The sequence below is a fragment of the Pteropus alecto genome, unplaced genomic scaffold (genome assembly GCF_000325575.1).
Source record: "Pteropus alecto unplaced genomic scaffold, ASM32557v1 scaffold86, whole genome shotgun sequence".
NCBI classification, from domain to species: Eukaryota; Metazoa; Chordata; class Mammalia; order Chiroptera; family Pteropodidae; genus Pteropus; species Pteropus alecto.
The window spans coordinates 28,795,118-28,817,731 of record NW_006442109.1 but is presented as its reverse complement, the minus strand read 5'-3'; the positions used below and the strand labels follow the sequence as shown (position 1 = coordinate 28,817,731).

General features: G+C 40.8%; 2 protein-coding genes across 3 annotated transcripts in view; one reads left to right on the top strand and one right to left on the bottom strand.

The window, feature by feature from the left end:
• Positions 1–10,517, top strand: part of EIF2AK4 (eukaryotic translation initiation factor 2 alpha kinase 4) — an 88,121-nt gene extending 77,604 nt beyond the window's left edge. For both annotated transcript variants that reach the window (XM_006920502.3, XM_025038783.1), the window contains 7 exons: positions 3,094–3,206; positions 5,537–5,595; positions 6,523–6,620; positions 7,879–7,947; positions 8,454–8,498; positions 9,636–9,754; positions 10,295–10,517. In XM_006920502.3, the coding sequence (XP_006920564.1) occupies positions 3,094–3,206; positions 5,537–5,595; positions 6,523–6,620; positions 7,879–7,947; positions 8,454–8,498; positions 9,636–9,754; positions 10,295–10,352 (561 nt within the window). In that variant the 3' untranslated portion in view covers positions 10,353–10,517. The remainder of the gene's footprint in view (positions 1–3,093; positions 3,207–5,536; positions 5,596–6,522; positions 6,621–7,878; positions 7,948–8,453; positions 8,499–9,635; positions 9,755–10,294) is intronic.
• A 432-nt stretch (positions 10,518–10,949) lies between these two features.
• Positions 10,950–14,135, bottom strand: SRP14 (signal recognition particle 14). The gene is made up of 5 exons (XM_006920501.3): positions 14,034–14,135; positions 13,815–13,887; positions 13,177–13,289; positions 11,821–11,853; positions 10,950–11,330 (listed from the first exon to the last, which is right to left on the bottom strand). The coding sequence occupies exons 1-5, from the start codon at positions 14,055–14,057 to the stop codon at positions 11,241–11,243; spliced, it is 333 nt and encodes a 110-aa protein (XP_006920563.1). The 5' UTR covers positions 14,058–14,135; the 3' UTR covers positions 10,950–11,240.
• Positions 14,136–22,614: the final 8,479 nt, after the last annotated feature.

The following is a 22,614-nucleotide window of genomic DNA, read 5'->3' as shown; positions in this document are numbered from 1 at the left end:
CTATTACAGTATGTTAATCATTTGACGTTGCCCCACAGCTCATTGAGACTCTTTGTTTTGTTGTTTTCTCTCCTGTCTCTGCTTTCTTCTGAATCAGTCCCTGATCTTTTCTGCAGTCTCTAATCTATTAATCCCATCCAGTGCATTTATTTCAGATATTGTAATATTTTCATCTGTACAAGTTACATCTTTGTCTTCCATTTCTCTCCTCATAGTTCTTGTTTTCCTTCCATTCTTTATAAGCTTTATAATAGTTGTTTTAAGATATTTGTCTACTAATTCCATTATCTCCAACATTTCTGGGTCTGTTTCTATCTATTAATGTTTCACTTGATTATATTTTCTTACCACTTTGTGTGCTTAGTAATTTTTGATTGGTTGTTGGACATTACGAATTTTATATTTTTAGATGCCAGGTTTTCTTATGTTTATATAAATATCTTTGTTCTGAGCTTTGTTCTGTGATATAGTTAGGATTCTTGTATTCTATTTGATCCTTTCCAGGCTTGATTTTAAGCTTTGTTAGGGCACATCCAGGACAGCCTTTAGCCTCAGCCTAATGTAGCTCCACTACTAAGTCAATACCCTTTGGAAGATTCTGCCTCATGTCCTGTATGTTATGAGATCACTCTAATCTGGTATTCACAGCCCCGTGAGTTCCAGAAATTATTATGCCTATTCCTATCTGGTGGCTGTTTCCTCAGCCGTGGATAGTTTCCTCTCACCCATGTACATTCAGTTCTCTGCCAAAAATGTGAGTAGACTCCTCTGCAGAGCTTCAGAAATCTTTCTCTGTGAGCTTTTAGCTCTCTCCTCCTCGGTCCTCTGCCCATAATTTCTAGTCCACTTGGCCTGCCTAAACTCCAGTTTGTCTCCTCTACTCAGCACGATACCTGGCCTCCGCTTAAGTTCCCCACTCCTGGCACTGCAGTCTGCAAACTTCCTCAACACAGTAACCTGGGACACTCTTAGGCTCACTTTGTTTTTCTTCTCTCAGAGGTGACAGTCCACTGCTGGTTGTCCCATGTCTTAAAACCGCTGTTTATGTTTCATCTGGTTTCTAGTTTAAGGCAGGAGGACAATTCTTGTAGTAGTTACTCCTTCATGGGCAGATGTGGAAGTCCCCAAATGCTTGTTAGTCACAAAACCATAAATGACCCTAAGGTCATCAATCAGGCCTCTTCCAGAGCAGCGATTGCTCCTGTGATATGGCCAAGAGATGACTGACTTTTTGCGTCTGCTGGACAATTCATAATGCACTGCTATATGGTTAGCAAATTTTAAAAACTTGAATCAGAATCTGCTTCTCAAAATTTCACTGGTCCTAGTTCTACACCCTGGAATAGTCAAGGTAACAAATCTAATTCATCCTCCTCCTCCCAACTACTTTCAAATAAATTTTAGGAGATAGCTGCCATGCCACTTTGTCCTCTTTTTCTGGTTTCAACATTCTAGTTACTTAAGCCATTCCTCATAACATGGTTTCCACATCCTTGACTCTCCTAGTTAACCTCCTCTAGACACACTTAACTCTGTCAAAGTCTGCCTTTAAATGTGATACTAGAATTCTACAGAGTGCTGTAAGCATGTTCTGACTAAATGGGAAGGGTCTCTGACCTTCCTCAATCCAGATACCGTATTTCTCCTAATACAGCCTATAAGTGACTCTTGGCTCATACTAAATTTATCAGCTAAAACCCACTGGACTTTTCAGTTATCACCATGTCTGGCTGGCCTTCTACAATGATGGCTTAATTATAGGGCTTCATATTTATCTCCATTAAATGTGATCTTGTTCAACATTATTCCAGCCTGTCTAGCTCTTTTGAATCTTGCTTCTGCCTGTTAATGATAGGTTATCTTCATATTCGAAGGGCAAGACATCATTTCATTCATCCATTCAGCAAATGCATTTTAAGCATTCATAGTGTGGGAGGGGTTAAATTTAGGGCCATGAAGGACACAGGAACATTTAAGCCACAGTCCTTGCTGTCAAGGATCCTATAATCTGGTAGGGAACATAAGACATTTTTGCATGATTATGACCTAGAACAATACTAAATGTCATGAAAGTCCTACAAAGTTCTCTGAGGGTTCATCAGCCTGGGAGATTATTTCAGAGGTAGCAAGGAAGTCTTCGGGGTAGAGGTGGGATTTATGTTGGATCCTTATGGATGGGCAGGATATAGGTAGGTGCTGAAGGGCCTTTTAAGCAGATCAAATAGCAAAGGTACTGGCAGTTCTTTCAATAGATTGTCCCAAAGATAAAGGCTGGCTAACAGAGAACTCTTCTGGTATTATCCTCAATGGTCTATTTTGGGTGGAGCAGGATTGTAAAGAAAGGTACTTCAGCAAGAGAGAATAGTTCTAGCTAGATCATGGAGAGCCAAAATGCCCAAGGAACTTGGACTTTATTTAGCAGCTGTTGAGAAGCCAGAGTATGTTTTGTACAGAAGGGGACATCAGAGTTGTATATGAGAAAAATTAACCTACAAGGGTGTGTAGCATGGAATGGAGTGAGGGAGAATTGCAGACAGGAATAGCAGTGGGAAGAAATTCAGGCTATCCCAAGCCAATGTTGGGCGCTGGCCATAAGAGCGAAGATGAGAGGGCAGGAACCATAAAAGTGAGATGACAGTAGTTCTGTTTGGAAGGGAGAGGGAGGGGTTGTAGAAACTTTGGTGACTGACTAAAGGATGTTTAATGGGAAGAATATGTGAAAGAAACAAATGAAATAAGAGCTGGTTTGTCATGACTTTTTATTTAGTTCTGTCATCTGTGATAAGCTGTTCTGGGCCAGGGTTTTTCAACAACCATATTTTGACATTTTGGGCCAGATAATTCTTTGTGGGGGCTACTGTCTTGTGCATTGTAGGATGTTTAGCAGCATCCCTAGCCTTTACCCACTACAAACCAGTAATACCCTCTACAGCTGTGACAACCAAAAATATCTCCAAACATGACCAAATGTCCTGTGGGGAGCAAAATCACCCCTGGTTAAGAACCACCAACCTACACTGTTGAGTAGTCTTACTGTGGTATCCTGATTTAGCCTGTTGGCTTCAGAAATGATGGATCTGTTTCATTCTTAAGGTTAAATCTTTCGAGAAGGAAAGGCAAACAGAGAAACGTGTGCTGGAGTCTGATCTTGTGGACCATGTTGTGCAGAAACTGCGGACTAAAGTCAGCGATGAAAGGACTATCAGGTAACGAGTACGCAAAAGCCCAGAAAACCAGCCACAACTACCTATATAGAACTTACATTTATTTTTAGTCAGTTTGATTATTTGGGGAAATAAAGATAGGTCAGGATAACTTTTAATGAACCTTTTTATTGCTTCTGAAGAACTCAGCAGTTTAATTGTATGACCTCCTGTGTAAGACTAGTTCGTTCTTTATAACATGTCAAAGAATATTTTATCAATTTGAAAAGCCTAAGGAGCCAAAATCTACCTGCCAATATCTTTGTTGGTCAGTGGTGTTTTGTCAATGTATTTGAAAGATCTATGTTCTGGGAAAGGATCTCATATACTTATAATGGGAATATAATTGGTTCAACTCTCTGGATGGGAATTTAATACAGTAAGTAAAAGCCTTAAAACTAAAAGTAAGAAAAAAATTGGCCCAGCAATTTCAGGAATTTATAGTAAAAATTATTCCTGCAGGATATATACAAAGATATCTATCAAGGCGTTGTTTGTACTGGCAGTTCTGAAACTTTTTGGTCTCAGAATCCCTTTATACCCTTAAAAATTATTTGAGGATCCTTAAGAGTTTGTTTATGTAGGTTATATCTATTAATTCCTGCTAGAAATTAAAATGTAAACATTTTTAAATAATCATTTATTTTAAAATAACCTAAATATTCTTAATTGGAAATAACTATTTTCCAAAACAAATTTAAGAAGAGCAGCATTGTTTCACATTTTCCAGATACTGTTAATGCATTGTTTTCTATCTTTTTAATCTTCTTAATGCCTTAACAGAAGAAACTAGATTGTCATATCTGCTCTGTATTCAGTCCATTGTGCTTTCACACATCATGTAATCTTTAGAAAATTCCATTACACATTTGTGAGAAGATGAGAATAAAAAAGATAATTAACATCTTAGAATTATTGTGAAAATAATTGTGAGCTTGAAGATCCCCTGGGAAAGGATCTCAGGGACCTCCAGGGGTCCCTGGACCACAATTTGAGAATCTCTTACTTTATTATAACATCACAATATTCATTGGTAGTTTGAATTATGGTAAATACAGTGAAATACTCTGCAGCCTTTAAAAATGATTCTAGTAAAGCTGAGTTTATTGACATGGAAGGATGACCACAAATAGGATGTATGATATGATCCCAATTTTCTCAACCAAAATACAGAGCTCATACACAAAAAAATGTCTGAAGTAATGTACCACATTTTTAATTGTAGTTATTTCTGGTTAGTGGGATTACAAGGAGTCTTAATTTTCTTTAAGCTGTTCTCTGTTTTTGTAACTCATATATATGCTCATAAACAGAAAATACAATACTCAACTTTTTTTGGCCTATATCAGTGTTCTCAACAAGCATCATTTTTGCCCTCCAAGGGACATTTGCCAATGTTCGCAGACATTTTTGGTTGTTAACTAGTGGAGGTGCTACTGGTATCTAGTAAAGACCAGGGATCCCGCTAAACATCCTACAGTGCACAGGACTGACTCCTTCCCTCCCCGCAACAAAGAACTGTCTGATCCAAAATGTCAGTAATGCCAAGACTGACAAATCCTGGCATATATAAAAATAACATTTTTGCTTTCTTCCCCCTCCCTGCTCCATTCCTTCCCCTCTGGACCCAGCTTGCATAATTCACCATCAGGCTTTTTCTGAGGGAGTATGTTTTCGAAGTCACCAGTTATTAGGATTACAGATCCCAATCAAAGAGGTTTAAAAGAAAACACAAGAAATCAACTAATAGTGAGTTCAGGTGAATATTATCAAGACACTTAAAAGGCCAGATGGGCTCTACTTTTAGCAGCAAAAGGTTCAAAATCTTTCCTCTATATAAATGATTATTTCCATTTTCCAAGGATAGAGTGCTGCTATCTCTTAAAGTATATAAATTAATTCACAGTTTTTGAAAGAATCTCCTTTTTTACTAAATGTTCTCCTGTGGGTAATCGCCAGGGTTGCTGCCATAATGAAGGTGGGACCTGCCATTGCTGTTTCCTTGTATTGTGAGGGTACCGGAAAGAACACCCATTATATTTCATCGAAGCTGGCTTCTTATGTTAGCCAGGAATTCAAACCCAGCTGAATAAATCAGAATGTTGTCTTAGGCATTTGTTAATTTGAAATGACATCCTTTATAATTTTTACTTGCTCTTGACTAAAAGCATAATTAAGTACAAATTTTTTGTTTTTGTTTTCCTTCTCTAATAACCAATATTTGTTAAATATTTTTATATTTAAAAAATGGTTCACTCTAAGTATAGCTCACTGTAAGTAACTATTGCTTTTGCCTTATTGACTGTTTTCTAATTGTCTTTGCTTGTTTTTAGAGAAGCTTCTGATAATCTTGCAGTACAGAATCTGAAGGGGTCATTTTCTAATGCTTCAGGTATAATTACTAATTATAATAGAAACATAATGCTTTTATGTGTTTGTGTTTGCTCTAATCACTTATGACTGTGGCTAACTCTTTGCTACATCAAAAAAATATATTTTTAAGGTAGCATATATACAACTAATTGTATCCAAATGGAATTTATCCCTATATTTTGAAACCCACATCCTAGAATATAATAAATCAACTAGGCATTTGGTGACTCTTCTGATCCTGGTATGTCTCTGTCTTACTGTCTTATTTTTACAAGTGCTTTAATCTTACTTTGACTTAGTTTATTGTATAGTTTAGATGTAGATAATTTTCCTGGAAATTTTCCCTATACAGAAGATGGAAAAAAAGTATTTGAAGTCCCTTGGAGAAAGACACTCTATACATTCTGTATTCATGAAATCCAGGAGAGAACAGCAGTGATAGTTATAGTTTTATCACATTTATCTTACGGAAAAAGAAATGTCCCAATTAAGAACACAAAAAGACATCTTTGGCTTTTAAGAGAATTGGGTCTTTTGGGTTTATTTCTGTTAGCATTGACTGCCACCATCAGATTTCAAATATTTGGAGGAATTTAAGGAAGTAAGTTTGAGAGATACTGATTTTTTTTCTTAGGTTCATGAGGTTTTGGTGACTCATATTGCCTCCTTCTGTCTTGTTACCTCCCACTCCCACCTGAAGAAAGAAGGCTGGTGGGGTGGTCTTGACAGAAGCATCAAAACTGGCTGGTATTGGAGTTCTAGGCTCTTCCTGGGGCATGTGCAGGCAGTTGCAGAGAGAGAAGAGAAAACAAGGCCCAGACACAATCTAGCCCATAGAATCACACCAGGGGGGGTTCTTTAATAATTCCCCCCCCCCCCACCTCGGTGGTCTATTACAGAACATAGGACCAGATAAGGCCATGAATTCTGAAACTCTTTGTTTCAGGTCTGTTTGAAATCCATGGAGCAGCAGTTGTTCCCACTGTGAGTGTGATAGCCCCGGAGAAGCTGTCAGCCAGCACAAGGCGGCGGTATGAAACTCAGGTACAAGTCAGAGTTTCCATGGCTTTCTGATGGGAGCTACAAAGAAGGAAGAAAGCAGGAGACAAAAATAAAGTTTCCTGGAAATATTTTCTTGCCACTTCCCTAACTTGACAGCTTTTGAAGTTCCATCAACACAAAACATCTCTCTGGTGCCAGGATTCTGCCCCAGCTGTCCTCCAAAGAAGGGTCAGTGTGGACTGTGGGCACCTAGAAGCAGCTGTTGTCAGAATTACTGGATCTAAACAAAAAAAAAATTCTGACCTGGCTCTAATGGCAGGTGGGGTTTGTCTTTGTCATAAATAACAAAGCAGAAGAGATCCATCCCAAGACTTGAGGCAGGTTTCTCATTGCATACATGTTTTTGGTATCTGCTATATGCCTGATTCTGTGCTGCCATGTGAAATATAAAAGACATAGGACATGGCCTCAATCCTCAAAGAATTAATAACCTTAGAAGCATATGCATTTTATAGTTGGAGGACAGTCGGTGAAAATAAGTCATGGAATGCTAAATTAAATATATTTAATGTGTGTTAGAGTATATTACAGACATATGGGAGAGACAGAAGTCAGTGTTTGCTTCATGGAGGTGATCCCTGAAGGACTGAAATCGGCAGGGAAGAAGAGGTTAGGGTATTCCAAATGGGAGGGACAGTAGGAACGGCGATATGGACAGTGCTAACGAGCACAGTCTGTCTGTACACTGGCCTCACTTGGGAAGAGGGTGTTAGGGAGCAATCATTTTTTAGAAATGTAAATAGACTGAAGGATGAAAAATCAGGTTACCTCATTTTTGTAAGACCTCCTGGCTGTTTCTTAGGATGTTGGGTGGTAATTCATTTTCCACATCTTTATACTGCTTTCAACACCTACCATATTTCAGTTCCATGTTCTCATTGATGTCACCTTCCCCTTTTGCCAAATTGAGCTTAATATAATCTTTCTGCTTCTACGTGCACTGTTTCACTGCACTGAGTTTTTCACTAGATATCGTTTCAAAATTATAAAGAAATAAGCAACCAGTTGGATTATGAAACAAATTATAAAAATAGGCTGTAAAATCTCACTTCTCCTGAAATCATAATAGACTACATACTCATCTTTCCAAGGTGGATTAAGAGCAAGTTCTAGGATAATATTTGAGATCCCTTGTAGGCCTCGGTTTGTCACCTGATTTTTTCCTGGAATAGGACATACAATGGCAAGAAAGATGGCTTGGTTTGACAGGTTCTGAATTCTGACATGTTTTCTTTTTTAGGTACAAACTCGACTTCAGACCTCCCTTGCCAACTTACATCAGAAAAGCAGTGAAATTGAAATTTTGGCTGTAAGTCGCTTTCTTTTGAAACGTTTTGAGGATTGCTTCTGTCTATGCTGTCAAAGTAGTTTCTTCAGAGGTCGGGGTGCTCAACATCAGCCATATTGGGCTTCAAGCCTATTATTACTGATGTGAACCACATGTAATCTAAATCTGTGAAAAACTGGGGAGAATTGAAGGTTTTGCTTGTTTCTCCTTTCTTCCTTGAAAGATGAGGGAGTAAAAATGAAAATCATTTTTCTAAATATTTCAGGCCTTTGCCTCACTAAGCCTATACTGAGTACAAGTGGCAGTGTCCAACCTCTGGCGTGTAACTTGTGAGGACCGGGTATTAGTTCACCAGTGCTTAGATCTTATTGCTGCATGGTTCATTAAGTCGGCTTTATAGCACCGTAGCATCCCAGACTCTGCTAGCTCTATTCATGTTGCTCCAGCCACAGTGACACCATCGTCACAAGTCAATATGTGCTACCTGGGGTTCTCTGATAATGACGTACATTTCTGTATACTGACAGGTGGATTTACCCAAAGAAACAATCTTACAGTTTTTATCATTAGAGGTAAGCAAGATAACTCTTCTGCATTGTTTTCAAAATCCCAAAGCTTTGCTGTTAATTTGCCAAAAGAAAATTGAAAATGGCATTATTTTCTTAGTCATATCAAATGTTTTTTTCTGGCAGTTCCAGGAATTTGGTAGCATTGTTCCTTTTATGTGACATATATTAATTAGTAAATGAGATTTTGAAAGAATCATACTTTTCTAGTGACGTTCTTTTAAATTTCAGATTAACAAATACCTAGTGCTTTTACTGAGTGTCAGGCTCTGGCAGGCCTTGTTCTAAGCATTTTACAAATATTAACTCATTTAATAACCCTGAGAGAGAGGTATCATTAGTATCCCCATTTTACAGATAAACAGAAGCATTTTATGGAGAACAGAAGTAGAGAGATTAAATATTTTACTTGAGGTCACCTAACTAGTAAGTAGCAGAGCTGGGATTTAAACCTAGGCAGACTAATGGAATGTATGTTCTTAACCACTGTACATACTCTTCTGCCTTGAACAAACCTTCATTCCAACTAAGGAAGCTAATTTGTAGAAGCAGAACTATATGAAAGATCTTTTTGTAAAAATTTAGGTCCTTATAAGAACTTTTTAAAATTTAAGCATTAAACCTTTGCTATTAAGACTGCTCAATTATAATCATGGCTCTAGGTGATTTTTGCAACATGTCATATCAAATACTTTGTAACTAAACACAGATTGGTCACAGATTAGATGAAAAATGAACTTTGCCCCAGAACTAACATTTCATACTACATTTTTTGTGGTCTTGTAAATAAGCATGTACCACTATACCAGCAATGTATTGCCTTATGATCCATTTAAATGGATGCACATCAGAGGCGGTTATCTCCGACACAAAGTTAACAGTAGGCAGAAATAACTCGTCTAACGTCACATTGGCACACGGGCTGCAGCATCGTTATCAGGATCTAGTAAGGTGTCTGTTGTAAAGAAAATTGATGCTTCAGAGGAGCATGCTCGGCAGTTTCCCCACCAGTTCTATCTCCCTATAATGATTTCTTCAGTATACCTAAGGGAGGCATTGCACTGGCATTTCATTAGTGACCCAGAAAAAGCCAGTTAATAAACCCTAGTACCTGTTGTGAAGTCTTATCTATTTTTTTCCTAGTGGGATGCTGATGAACAGGCATTTAACACAACAGTGAAGCAGCTGCTGTCACGCCTGCCAAAGCAAAGATACCTCAAATTAGTCTGCGATGAAATTTATAACATCAAAGTAGAAAAAAAGTAAGTTATCCTGTTAGCATCACAAATTTCAGCATGGGTTAAAATTCAAGGAGGGGTTTTAAAGTGACATGTTTTGTCTTGTTGAGGTTTGATGGTTGATAGGCTATTACAACTGCAACTGGTAACCAGTAAATCTTGCTCAGGACTGTGAATCAGTCACAGTATTGTCAATAACACAACACAGAGGTCCCAGAAGTAGCTATCCCAGCTATAATTTTAATCATCCAGTTAACCCCTAGAAATGTTTAAATGATAGCTGTGACTTTGCTTTATGTCCTCATGCCAGACGCCAGTTGTTCATGTTACCTTCCACTTAAAAGGCAACGATAAAGCCTGTGAAGCAAATGGTGGTCTCCTTGTGTACAACCTTATACTGTAGCCCCTTGCCACTCACAGCTTCTATAAAATTTGTATAATGTTTTAGGGCCCAGCCTTCCATCTTATTTTCGATTAAACAAAACTACAGTTGTGTTCTAAAAATAATTTATTTACCTGTTCTTTACCCATTGGATTGACCTTGCCTTTTCCTTTCTTTTGCAGGGTGTCCGTGCTATTCCTATATAGCTACAGAGATGATTACTACAGAATCTTATTTTAATCCTAAAGAACAGTCATTACACTGTTCAGACAGGAATGTATACTATAAAATATTGTACAGTCATTGTAATTTTAAATTACATTCTAAGTAGCTGTCCTAAAAGTTGAGCTGTTTTTATATGTAATATATTATAAATTTATCTTTTTGAATAAATGCTTTCAGATATCTGCTGCTTTTTAATCGCAAATTTAGTAACATTAAAGGTTTTGTGGAGCTAGAACAAGAAAAAGCCTTGTTCCTCCCCTCAGCCCTAATGACTAAACACATGAAAATGTCCAAATTGAAGGGCATAAAGAAATCAAATATCATTAACTTGTAATCTTTATTCTTGAATTTGTAATATGCTCATTCTAAGGTATTTAAGCAAACAGTACTCATTCAAGTTTGCTAAAGGAACTATGATGACAAAATTATATAGCCAGTTGGGAAGAATACCCATGAACTAACACAACTTTTTATAAAATTGTCAAGTTTCAACTCCAGTAACCTAGAAAACAAGACTAAAACCTATTCACAATCACATCATTCTAGAATTAGTAGTTATTGCCAGAAACTATTACTATAGGGTAGGAAAAGGAATAAATAAGAGATGGCCAGTGCTGATAAATAGACAGGTTTAATGATACATTGCTCTTTAACAACATATGACTACAGAGACAAACTAGAATCCAGGAATATACAACTATGCAACACAGACCAATTAGCCAGATCTAAGATAAAATGGCTTCTTACAACTACCCTGTAAACATCACAGCACTTTTTCCATCCAAAATGACCCTAATCTCACAAGAAACAGCTATTGTAGGGGAACAAGAAACCTAGCTCTGTGATCGAAAGGAAAAACAGCAATTAGTAGTTAGTTGCTGAAAGCAAGGAATCTGGTGCCCTTCACTGTGCTGCTTTGGTCTTCTTACTCTTGCTCTTTTTGTCCCTCTTCTTCAGTCCATCCATGTTGGCTCTCAATAGGTTTGAATAAGCCTAAAAGACAGAGCATGACCTTAGAGGGAAGGGATGTGAATTGGTGGAGCAGCTGCCCCATTTCCATAATGGATTTAATGTAGCCAGAATCAGAAAGCCTATCTGATAAAGCATATAATACAGTGGGATACTTGTATTTTAAGGAAATGGTGTGAGAGGAAAACACTCTCATATTCTAACAGCTTCTGCAACATCCACAGTAAACTGCACTTTATTTTAAGCAAAAAGGGAAAACTGCAGGCAACTTCTTGCTCAACTATACTATAAGTAGAGCATATCTGAGACCTAAGACAAAATCTAGCTTTAAAAAAAACTAAAAAGGAATGCAGTATCAGTGTTGAAAATAAAACGTATAGCCTGGTAGCTTTTACTCATAAACCATTGGTAAAACATAGGAGAGAAGTGAATCTAAATTTCAATGTTAACCCAGTGTTCAACATTATGCTGACTCTTGTTCTGAAAGGGAATATAGAGAACAGTAAAAACTCACCATCTGAAACTTATTCACTTCTTTGGAGCTCACCTAGAAAAGAAAAAAGGTCACCCCTATTATCCATATAGGAATCCCCTGCCTCACCCCAGATGATAAAAGCCTTCAGAAGACAACATCCTAATTTTTAAAATATTTCTTTCCAACTTCCGGGTCATGATACACTAAAGGCTATTTTTCTACTTCACCCTCCTCTGCCTGAGGAACAAGCAAAGTAGCTCTGGACTTTTTTCCACATGAGAACTGTACCAAGATGGGAAAGAGGCAGAGGTGACCTCCTAAAGAAACTGTGCTGCTCACCTCTGTTGAAATCTCTTACACGAATGGCACTGACTTTTCCCCCATTAGTTCTGAGAGATGTCAAAGGACTAAGTATTAATTTTTTGTGCAAGATACATTTAAACGATTTCCTCCTCATCTTACTTTAAACCTACCTTCCATCAATTCAGGTCTATTTAAGCAAGATGCAAGGTACCACAACGAGAAATTCCACCTCTGAAAATTCCTTAGGTTTTTGTATTTCATGATACCCAATTTTACTTTTTAAAACCACATAAACATTACTGTTAAAGTACTCTCAAGATAACTGGTAATGGGAGACATCAACTCATTAGTATCTATACTCTGGTGAATATCCTAAGCTGATACTGGGGGACAATCTGGTCCTGCCCCAGCAGAATAAAGTACAGGCATACCTCAGAGATACTGCAGGTACTGTTTAGGACCACCGCAGTAAAATGAGTATAAAACAAGTCATAATCCTTTTGCTGGTGGAAGGTCTTGCCTTCAATTTGTAAAAAACAACATCTGCAATAAAGTAAAGCTCAATAAAACAAGGTATGCCTGTATTCATTTGGAATCCAGGGAGTCTTCTTGTTTTGCCACTCTCCACCTTGAGAGGGAACACTAAGGCTTTTGACTAAATTTATACTCTCTCTAGTACCAGGCATAACATAGCAACATTCTTGCTACATGAACCTCAAAGATAAAGGAATAATCACCTTAAAAGCATCATCTGGGACCAGAAACTGTTCACTGAAGGTACAGCGCAGCAAGTAAAAGGATTAAGTAATCACATACTTATGCCAACTGCTCCTTACAGGGTTATTATGAGTAAGGACCAATTTGCTCATTTCCACAAAAATCTCAGAACAAATGTTTGACTTCTACTTTCATTTCAATTGTGCCCCTGAGTTTTCTACTACTAAGGTGATAACAGAAGGCCCTGATCCCAAAACAACTAGGGAGCTACAAAATTACTAGCCTTTACTTAAAACCTGGTTCAAATATGCCCCATCCTCAGTTAAGTTTTAAGTCTTTAAACTCCAAAATTGTAGTGCTAGGAATTCAACTCACCACAGTGCTGATCTTCTTTTTCCCATCAGTAGCTCTTAACAGACACTTGTTGTCTGAGGGCTCAAAGCCCTCCACGGAACCTTTCCTAGGGACAGGTTTAGTTCTACCATCATCTGCATGAAAAATACATCTTGGTGAACACAGCTACAGACGTTAACAAGCAGTTATAAGTTAAAAAGTTAAGTAGGGAAGGGCTATGAAGCTCTACTCCACTAGCACTGCTCTACTTCCGTTAACTGCCTCTGCCATAATCGACGGTTTGGCCAAACCTTGGGAAACTACCTGCTACTTCTACGACGAGAATACTGTAATATCTGAACAGATTAAATCCCACTAATAGTGGGATGTGAGATCCGTGACAAAAAAAAAAAAGGGAGAGAGAGCCCTGACATGCTGGGACCCACTGTAAATGGAAACGGCTTAAGTAGCTAAGTGTTGGGAGCTGCACCAGCAACAACCCCTAATATCTTCCAGTCCCTCAGCCCTGAATGTGCCTAGTACAAAGGTGGAGTAAAGTAAGGAAGGGCGAGGATGCGCCGCAGACTCCGTTCATGGCTCCTAGACACTGGACACCCAGGCCGGGGTATAGCTCAATCTCCCAGCTTCCTTCCGGCCTTGCCGTATAGACAGCTGCTTACACTTCTTCAAGGTGATGAAGACGCTGCCCGACAACCGGCACTTCTGAAAGAGCCTAGTCAGCTCCGTCAGGAACTGGAACACACAAAAAAATCCAGCCCCATTAAGCAGCCCCAAGGCCGCGCCGCGTCAAGTCCCAGTTCCGCCCGCAGAAGGATAGAGAGGTCCCGAGCTAAACCCCAAACCGCATCTGTCCCTTGGCCGACCAACTCTGACTATACCTGCTCGCTCTCGAGCAGCACCATCCCGGTTCCGCTGGATCCGCGGGATCCGCTCGGAGAGCATAAGATCCAAGCAATTGGAGCCGGAAGTTCCGCCCAAGATGGGCGGGACTTCCGCTATCAGGTTTCAACTCTATTCCACCAATCCCTGCCTCTAACCTCTCTCCGCCCCGTCTCTGGGACGCCCCCTCCTGTCCCGGGGGAGGAACGACCCCGTGGATTTTGGGGCTGTCAGAGATTTCACCGAGGAGAAATCCTGTCACCCCAGTGAGGGGACGAGGGAGCGCGAAAGAAAGATTTGATAAAAACCTAGAGTTGTGTATATTCAGCTGTATGTTGGGCAAGTTATCTAACAGTTACCTCAGTTTCCTCATCATTAAAGTGAGGCGCATAATGGTATCCACTTCACAGTGTGGTTGTGAAGAGTAAATGAATTTCTCTTAAATACCAAGAACAGTGCCTGGCACATAGAAAGTTATCGATAAGCATTAGCTGTTGTTTTCATTATTATTGTCATTATTACTATAAATTCCTATGACAGTCTTCTGAACTCTCCCTCTTCTCTGACCAAGCTGGGTGACCTTTAAGGGCCTCTAGCAAGAGGGATAGGAACCAGGTCTTAGTTTTACCTCTGGATTCAGTCATAACTGTGTTGGAGGCCATGCTATGCCAGTAGCCAACTTGAACCCTAGGCCCTCTGTAAAATCAAGAATTCATCATGCAGTGGGTTTTTACTGAGAGGGTCTTAGCCTGTGCCAGGCACTGCTGTAGTGGAAGTTGGAGATCAGCACAAGACAAGACAAGACAAGACATGTTCCTGGTTTCCTAGAACTTGCGTTAAAGGAGTAGGGAGGGAATAAACAATAAAACTAGTAAGAAGTGTAGCTTCAGACAATGAGTGCTGTGAGGACAACTAAACAGAATGATACAAATGAGCAAAAAGGGAACTACTTTAGGTTGAGGTCAGAGAAATCTCTGAGGAGAAGGACAGAGCTGAAAGCTAATGGGAATAGCCAGCCATTCAGAGATCTGGGGACAAAACTCTTTCAGACAACAAGGAATGGCTAGGAAAAAAGGCCCCAAAAGAAAAACAAGTTGTCCTGTTTCAACAAGGCTGGAGGTGGTGGGGGAGTGGAGAAGGCATGTGGAAGGAGGAGTGAAGGAATAGGGGAGTTTGGAGAGGTAGTTGGTAATCAGCTCATTTAGGGCCTATGGCCTGGTAAACTTGGATTTTGTTCCAGATGAAAAGGGAAACTTCTTCTTTAAACAGGACAGTGACTATCTAATTTTCATTTTTGAAAGATCTCCCTGTCTGTGGTATGGAGAATGCACTGTAGAGAGACAAGGTAGGAGATGGGGAGACCAATTAGAGGATTATAGATTCTTATTGCTGTCGAAACAAATTATCACAAACTTAGTTACTTAAAACAGCATGAATTTACTCTTTAACAGAGCTGGAAGCCGGATATCTAAAATCAATGTGTCTGCAGGGCTGCATTCCATCTGGAAACTTCATAGGAAAATCTGTTTACTTGCCCTTCTAGAAGCCACCTGCCTTCCTTAGCTTGTGACTCCTTCCTCACATCATTACAACCTCTTGGTTCCATTGTCACATCCGCTACTGACTCTGATCCTCCTGCCTCCCTCTTATAAGGACCTTATGGTTATATTGGGCCCACCTGGATAATCCAAAATAACCTCCCCATCTAAAAATCCTTAATTTAATCACATCTGCAAAGTCCTTTAAACCAGTGGTCCCCAACCTTTTTGGCACCAAGGACTGGCACTCCTATTAGAATCTAATGCCTGATGATCTGAGGTGGAGCTGAAGCAGTGATGGTAGCGCTGGGGAGCGGCTGGAAATGCAGATAATGCTTTGCTTGCTCCCCCGCCGTTCACTTCCTGCTGTGTGACCTAGTTCCTAACAGGCCACGGACTGGTACCAGTCCATGGCCCGGGGGTTAGGGATCCCTGCTTTAAACATGTAAAGTAACTTATTCACAGGTTCCGGGTATTAGGACACAGACATCTTCGAGGGGCTCTGCCACAGAAGTTATTGCAGAAGTCCAGGTGCTAGCACATCTACAATCAGATTAGGGTATACACCAGGTCCTCAATTAATGTCATTTCGTCCAATGTTGTTTCATTATAACATTCATAGATGTCATAAAGATTTTCATTATAACGTTGTTTATATCAATTACCCTATGGTAAAATTGATTTTGTTATACATCATTTTGCTTAAAGTCACAGATCCTATAGACAATGTTAAGTCAGGTCTCACTGAACTTTGAAGGTAGAGTCAATAGGACTCATTTTCAATTGGACGTGAACATTAAGAGAAAAAGAGAAATCAGGGATGACTAAGTTTTTTGATTTGAGCAACTAGGTGGATACTGGTGCCAGTTACTAAGATAGGAAAGACTTGAGATGTAAAAAGTTTTCTAAAAAGATGAAAAGGTTTGTTTTGGTCATATGATATCTGAGATGCCTATTACACGTCCAGGTACTATCAAGAAAGCAGTTGAATATAGAAGTTTGTTCCTCAGTGGCAAGGTCAACATTATAAATAAAAATTGGAGAGTCATCTGCAAATGCCTACGGACTAGCACAGTGAGACCCCTCCTATGGGGCTGCCAGCACAGGCTCACTCTGTGATGACCACCACTATGAAAAGCCTCTAAAGAGCCTGGGCCTCGGTATCAGTAGCCTCCAAATCAGAGTCCTGGTTGAGAGCTCCAGGTTGGCCAATCCTAGGTCATATGCTTGAGCCTAAGTCCTAGGGATGGGTGAGAGGGTGACCCTCTGACCCTTTTATTTCCTTTGCATTTCACCAAGACCCACACAATGGGAGATTACAAAAAGGTTCAGATCCTGAATGTTCTTTGGAGTCATGGGGTTAGTGCTGGGGACAGCAAGGTGAAGGAAGTGGCCCTGCCCTAGAAGAGAACAGAGCCTGGAACCCATGATTCATCTGGGCCTTCACTGGGATTAGCCCTCAATTGGACACACCTCACTGCTTCCCCTGGGCTTAGTCATACCTCAATTCCACTCAACAATCAACAGTCATGTTGGCCCCTGGTTAACTCTCAAGGCCATCCATGACAGAATAAACCACTCTAGTAATAGAAATATCCAAGTCTGCCAGTTTTAGCATCACTCTTGGCCCAGTACAATTCAACTACAGAGAGAGTCTTCTTCAGGCTCTTTCTGTGGGAAGTGATTAAAAGTATCTGTTCTGAAGTCAAATGATACGGGTTCAAATTGTACTTCTGCTACTTATTATGTGACCCCAGGCAACCTCTAAAGGTCAAAAGCTCTATCATAAAAATTATAATACTACTACTTCATAGATGTCATAAAGATTTTATAATATACTATATTTTAAGACCATTATGATTGCTCTATTATGGTAAGTATGGGTACTTAAGCGTAAAGAATTTAAATTAAATAAAAGAAAAATTCAATTATTTAGTTACACTGAACACATTTCAAGGATTCAATAATCACATGTGTCTTGGACAGTGCAGAGATAGAGCATTTCTGTCATCACAGATTCTGTTGGACACTGCTGTGGATAGCACTAGGGCTGGCACATAATTAATGCTCAATAAACAGTAACATAAATAAAAACGGTGTTATTATTTATGGACCAACCACCTTCTGTCATTTGGACACCACCATCTTGATTTTTGCCATTATCATAATACCATTTGTACTCTTAGTTAATTCTTTCTTTTATGTTGACTCATTTACACTTAAACAAGTTTCTTTAATATAATTATCATAAATGAAAAACCAGTATCATTTGCCAAAAATAAATCATAAAAATAAGTACTACAAAACAAAACAATGTAGTTAAATTAAATTTTTTTATATTTAAAAAATTCAAAACAATAAATAATGCAATAATAAAGCAAATCAATTTAGAAAAATAAATACCTGAGAATAAATTCCCCGTTGAGAAAAAAATGAAATTGTTGATCAGTCAGGAATGATGACAGCTCAGTGAACAACGAAATTGAGAGTCTGTCAATGAAACATGGTTAAATTTTAATGTTGCCAAAAACCCAAAATCCTACCTTGCAATTAGATTGGTGGCTTTTAGCTCTTGGAGCAGAGGAATATATGAGACAGGAAGCTGGGTCATCATCTCCCAGTCATGCTGGCTAGACACCTTCCCCCTCCTCACTCCTTCTCCCTCATTCACCCTAGGAGAACTGGGTAATGAAAATGGCTCCCACTTCCTGGGGCCTTCAGTAAAGGCCTAGGCAGCACCAGGAGCAATATGGAGCCCCTCAACACAGAACACCAGCATCTGCTCGACTAGCCTTACCTTCCCCAAGTGCAGGGCTGCTGTAGGAAGACCTGGAAGAGAACACTCATGTTCCTTAGTGGCCTGGGGCCTACGGGCCTGGAGGAATGTCCTGCTTGTACCACCTAGGATCATCTCTCCCGAATGCTGTGGTCATATGTGTTCTTTCCTCAAACAGAACAATTGAATGTATTAGGTTTTAATTAGGTTCAAGGGTCTCGTTTAGGTTAGGATTGATTCATTTACAACTGCAGTTACTCAAATGCAATTAAGCTTGGCAGAGTGATGGTTGTAAACACAGATACTGCACCCTGGCTTCCTGGGTGAATCCCAGCTCTACCTCTCCTTGTCTAGAGGTAAATCACCTGACCCTTATTAAAAGGTCATTTTCTTAAAAAGGTGAAATGACTCACACACACACATATTCAAGATCTATTTACCTTATTATTAATGAGGGAACTAAGGAGATGTTACAACCTATTCAAGGTGAATGCAAAGAACAGACCATTTATAGATTAGGAATATAGAAGTGAATTTGTAAATGGAAGCAAAATTGAAATTTCCACAAGAGAGGAGGGATGAACAGAACTCATTTGCGTATCCATAGACAAGAATCTCGTTTGCATTGCCATCAGTTCTCTGCAATCTACAGGGTTGCAAACTAGCTCAAAGGCAATGAAAGGCTATAATCAGATGGCACAGAAGCGTGTGTTATAAACAGTGCATTATTTTCTATTGGAAACACCTGCTAATCTTTTTGCTTATTCCAAATTTACTTAAATTTTTCTGTCTCTCAAGCGCCCACCTCACTGTGTCGTGGGCAGGGGTAAATGAACTAAGATATGCATTGTTACACCTCGGCCCTTAGATTGGAGTTGGCTATTCCCCTTTGCTATTTGTCAAGGTGGACTCGTTCAACAGAAGCAGTTCACAATGACACTAAGCACGGGTTAGTGCTCACCTTGTCAGATCCTGTGCTGGTTTCCAGTTTCACTCTGAGGGGCACCACAGGTTTTGAACTGCCTCACTGTAGCCCCAGTATGCTGACTTTAGGGTCAGCTCAGTATGAAGGAAACAGAGTGTCACCAGAATGTAAGCAGGAAATGGCATTGGCAGGTTTGGGTTCAGGGTGACAGGAGTGAGGTCCCAAGGCCTGGAGATATCCCGAGCCTTTGGGAAGTAGTTAGCTCTAGTAGAGGCATCCTGGAGAAGGCCAGAGGGGTGGCCATAGGAAACCAAAGGCTTGTCCTAGATGTCTCTGTCCTAGAGTGAGAGAACAGCCTCCCTGTAGCCATGGCAACACACTCCTTAAACTGAACCCACCCAGAGACTTGGAGTCACTAATTCCTTTATTCTTTCTTTCAGTCAGTCAATCAACGTGTTCACTGTGTCTTTTTGGAAGATTCAGGGCTCCAGGAACTTCCCTTGCCCCTTAGCCAGGGATGAACTCCTAGAATTATATCCCAGCCACAGTGCCCTGGAGAGACAGCATAAGAGCACTGAACTGGGAGTCAGGCGGCCTGGTTTTGTCCCTGATCCCTTACTTTGTGTGGGACCTTGACCTCGATACTTATTTGCAGTTTCCTCTTCATAGGACCTACCCCAAAGGGTTTTTTTTTTTTTCAGATTTCAGTGAGATAATGTAAAGGGCTCAAAGTAAGCACAAAATAGATTTTTTTTTTTCCTTTTTCACCATTATATTAAGGGCTTCGACTGGATTGCTAAGATTACTTCCACTTCCAAAATTCTCAGAGCTACTGCTTCTCTTCCCCGGCCCCTCCTGGGGGCCCTCGGGAAGTTTCAGGAGCACATGAGTGTCAGTGGTTAGCAATGATTTTCCCTTTGCTCATGGCAAGGTAGGGGAAGTAGGCAATGCCACCATGCCCTTCCTCCCTCTAAGCCAGCATCTCAGGGGCCGGACCGCCCCGAGGGGCCTTGCCTGCAGCACTCCTTTGGGGCCGGCAGGGGACGCCCTGACCTCACCGCAAAAGCACAGCCACAGTAGCCGCAGCCTTCCCAAATCTTCTTGTCCCACCACCTTAGACTATAATAATAGCCAAGATTGTGGTCATTATTTTTCAAAGTCATTTCTGCTGAAGCTAGAGGCTTCTGTGTAACGGATATTACCATTTATTCATCATTGAACGAGAACTGAATGAGCGCCCACTCGTTCCGGGCACTGCTCTAGGTGCTGGGGTCATGAGAAGCTGATCGAGTTCTGCGTTAGAGGAGGGACTCATTTTTCCCTCTGGCAGTGATAGCTCGCTTATATTTATTGAGAATTTACTAAATGCCAAGCTCACTTCTAAGTGAGATGAGAGTTGTTTTAGGTCCATTTTTTGGCCACAGACACTGAGGCACCAGAGGTGAAATGAAAACACGCCTCAGGTCACACAACTAGTAAGAGGTGGAGTAGAGATTTGAGCCGGGGTCCAATGACTTCAAAGCCAACCATCATAGCACTGTCTCTGTGCAGGAGAGGAAGAGCAAATGAACACAGCCTGAGGGAAACCCAGGCTGGAGACAGGCCCTTTCAGATGTCCAAAGAGGAGGTGGGAAGGCGGGGAGGTGATGGTAGGAAGGGAGGGAAGTCAGAAAAGAGTACAGATCTGGGCAGAGTAGAAAAACCTGGGAGTCTACTCTCCACCCTTCATTTTCCCTCCCTCCCTCTCCATATGGATCCACATCCCAAGCCTCTGTCCACTGCCATCCTGGCCGCACCGCCACCACCACACAGGCAAAATCCTTACTCTAGGTCCTCAATCCTTAGGTTCTAGGCCCAACTCAGCACTTTCTGGCTGTGTCTCTGAAGGAAGGTCACTTCTTTAATCTCAATGAGCCTTCATTTATTTAGCTGTAAAATGGGAGTATCTTCCTCACACTGCTGTGGTAGAGTTATAAGTGAGGAAACATGGCAGGAAGGCCAGGTTTCAATGTTATTTTCCCCTCCTACTCAAGCAGGACCCTGCATACAAATATTCCGTCCTCCAAAACCTCTCCCCTCTATCCCCACCAAAACCCCAGTCTCTTGCAAACCTCAACTAGCTGCTCAAAGGCAACCAACCCATCTGAGAGCTAAACCATGCTAACATGTTCATCACAAATGGTTACATATGTCACACACACTCCATTTTTAGAGGCAACTTAGGCAATATGAAACAAAGAAAAGACTCTCAAGGTGGGATTTCAGGTGTTTTGGGAGATACAAAGGAATTCCAAGTACCCCACAGACTGCACCCCATAGACAGCCCTGGCCCCACATGCCTGGAAGGTCAGCCATTTACAGAATCAGGTGGTGGCACTCATGTAGCATGTGTGAGCTTTAACAGGTTCTCTCCTTAGATGATTTCTTTCCTTGCTAAACCTCAGGAAGGGGAGGGTCGCCACACCCCACCCATTCTGTATGAGGGAAAACTGAGACTAAGAAAAGTAGGTGTGTTTTGTTGCTCAAACAGTCCCTGCCAAGTTGGAGGTCTGGGGCATAAAGAGCTCTCTCTTCTTGTCTTCCTCCTCCCCCCCCCCACCTGCACTTCCATGGGTGTAATGAGCTGGAGAAGGGGCCCCTTTATTCATGACGATTAGGGGGCCCAAAAATTTCAATTTCCTGGCTGGAAGTCAAAGACAGGAAATTAGATAGCCAGAATTTCTGCACAAATTATCCAGGTGTCCTAACTCCCAAAAGTAACAGATGCTGTTCATCTCTTGGCCTCTGTCATCATTCATCCTCAGTTATCCACTCCACGCCCACACCTCTTAGAGACCAGCAGATGCAGAGTTATGTAGGGAACCTAGATGGATGCAATGAATAGGCTCCCCATTATATCAGAGCCAAGTCCTGGTAATAACATTCATGAATCACTGACTTCAGTGAGTTACAATATCAAACTGCAAGAGCCTCTGAGATCTTTCTAGACCAACCCTTTATCACCTGGTTGCTGACAAGAAAGAAAACTGAGTGAGGCCTAAGAGGGAGAGTGACTTGCCCAAGGTCACGAAGCTTGGTAATGGCAGAGTAGAAGCTGGAAGACCTGAGCCACAGGCCCATGCACTTTCCACTGCCCTTCACACCCCTCTGAAAGCTCCATGGGACGAGGGCAGAGGGCAACAGGGGAAAAGCATAAGCCCCTCATAATTAGCCAAGGGTAGCTAAGGCAGTCTCCTAGCAGGTGGGCTTCCATGCTAGCCTCAGCCCTCCCTGGGAAGGGGAGAACCCGGGACCCATCCTCACACCCCAGGCGCCAGGACTCAGATTAGAGGCTCTAGGAG

Bases quoted from the DNA above. Each gene is read 5' to 3' on its own strand.
- SRP14 (XM_006920501.3), bottom strand. From the start codon at position 14,057: ATGGTGCTGCTCGAGAGCGAGCAG. The intron at 13,888-14,033 runs GTATAGTCAGAG...TGTGTGTTCCAG, and splicing joins TGCTGCTCGAGAGCGAGCAG to TTCCTGACGGAGCTGACTAG. The intron at 11,331-11,820 runs GTGAGTTTTTAC...TCTGTCTTTTAG, and splicing joins AAGTGAATAAGTTTCAGATG to GCTTATTCAAACCTATTGAG.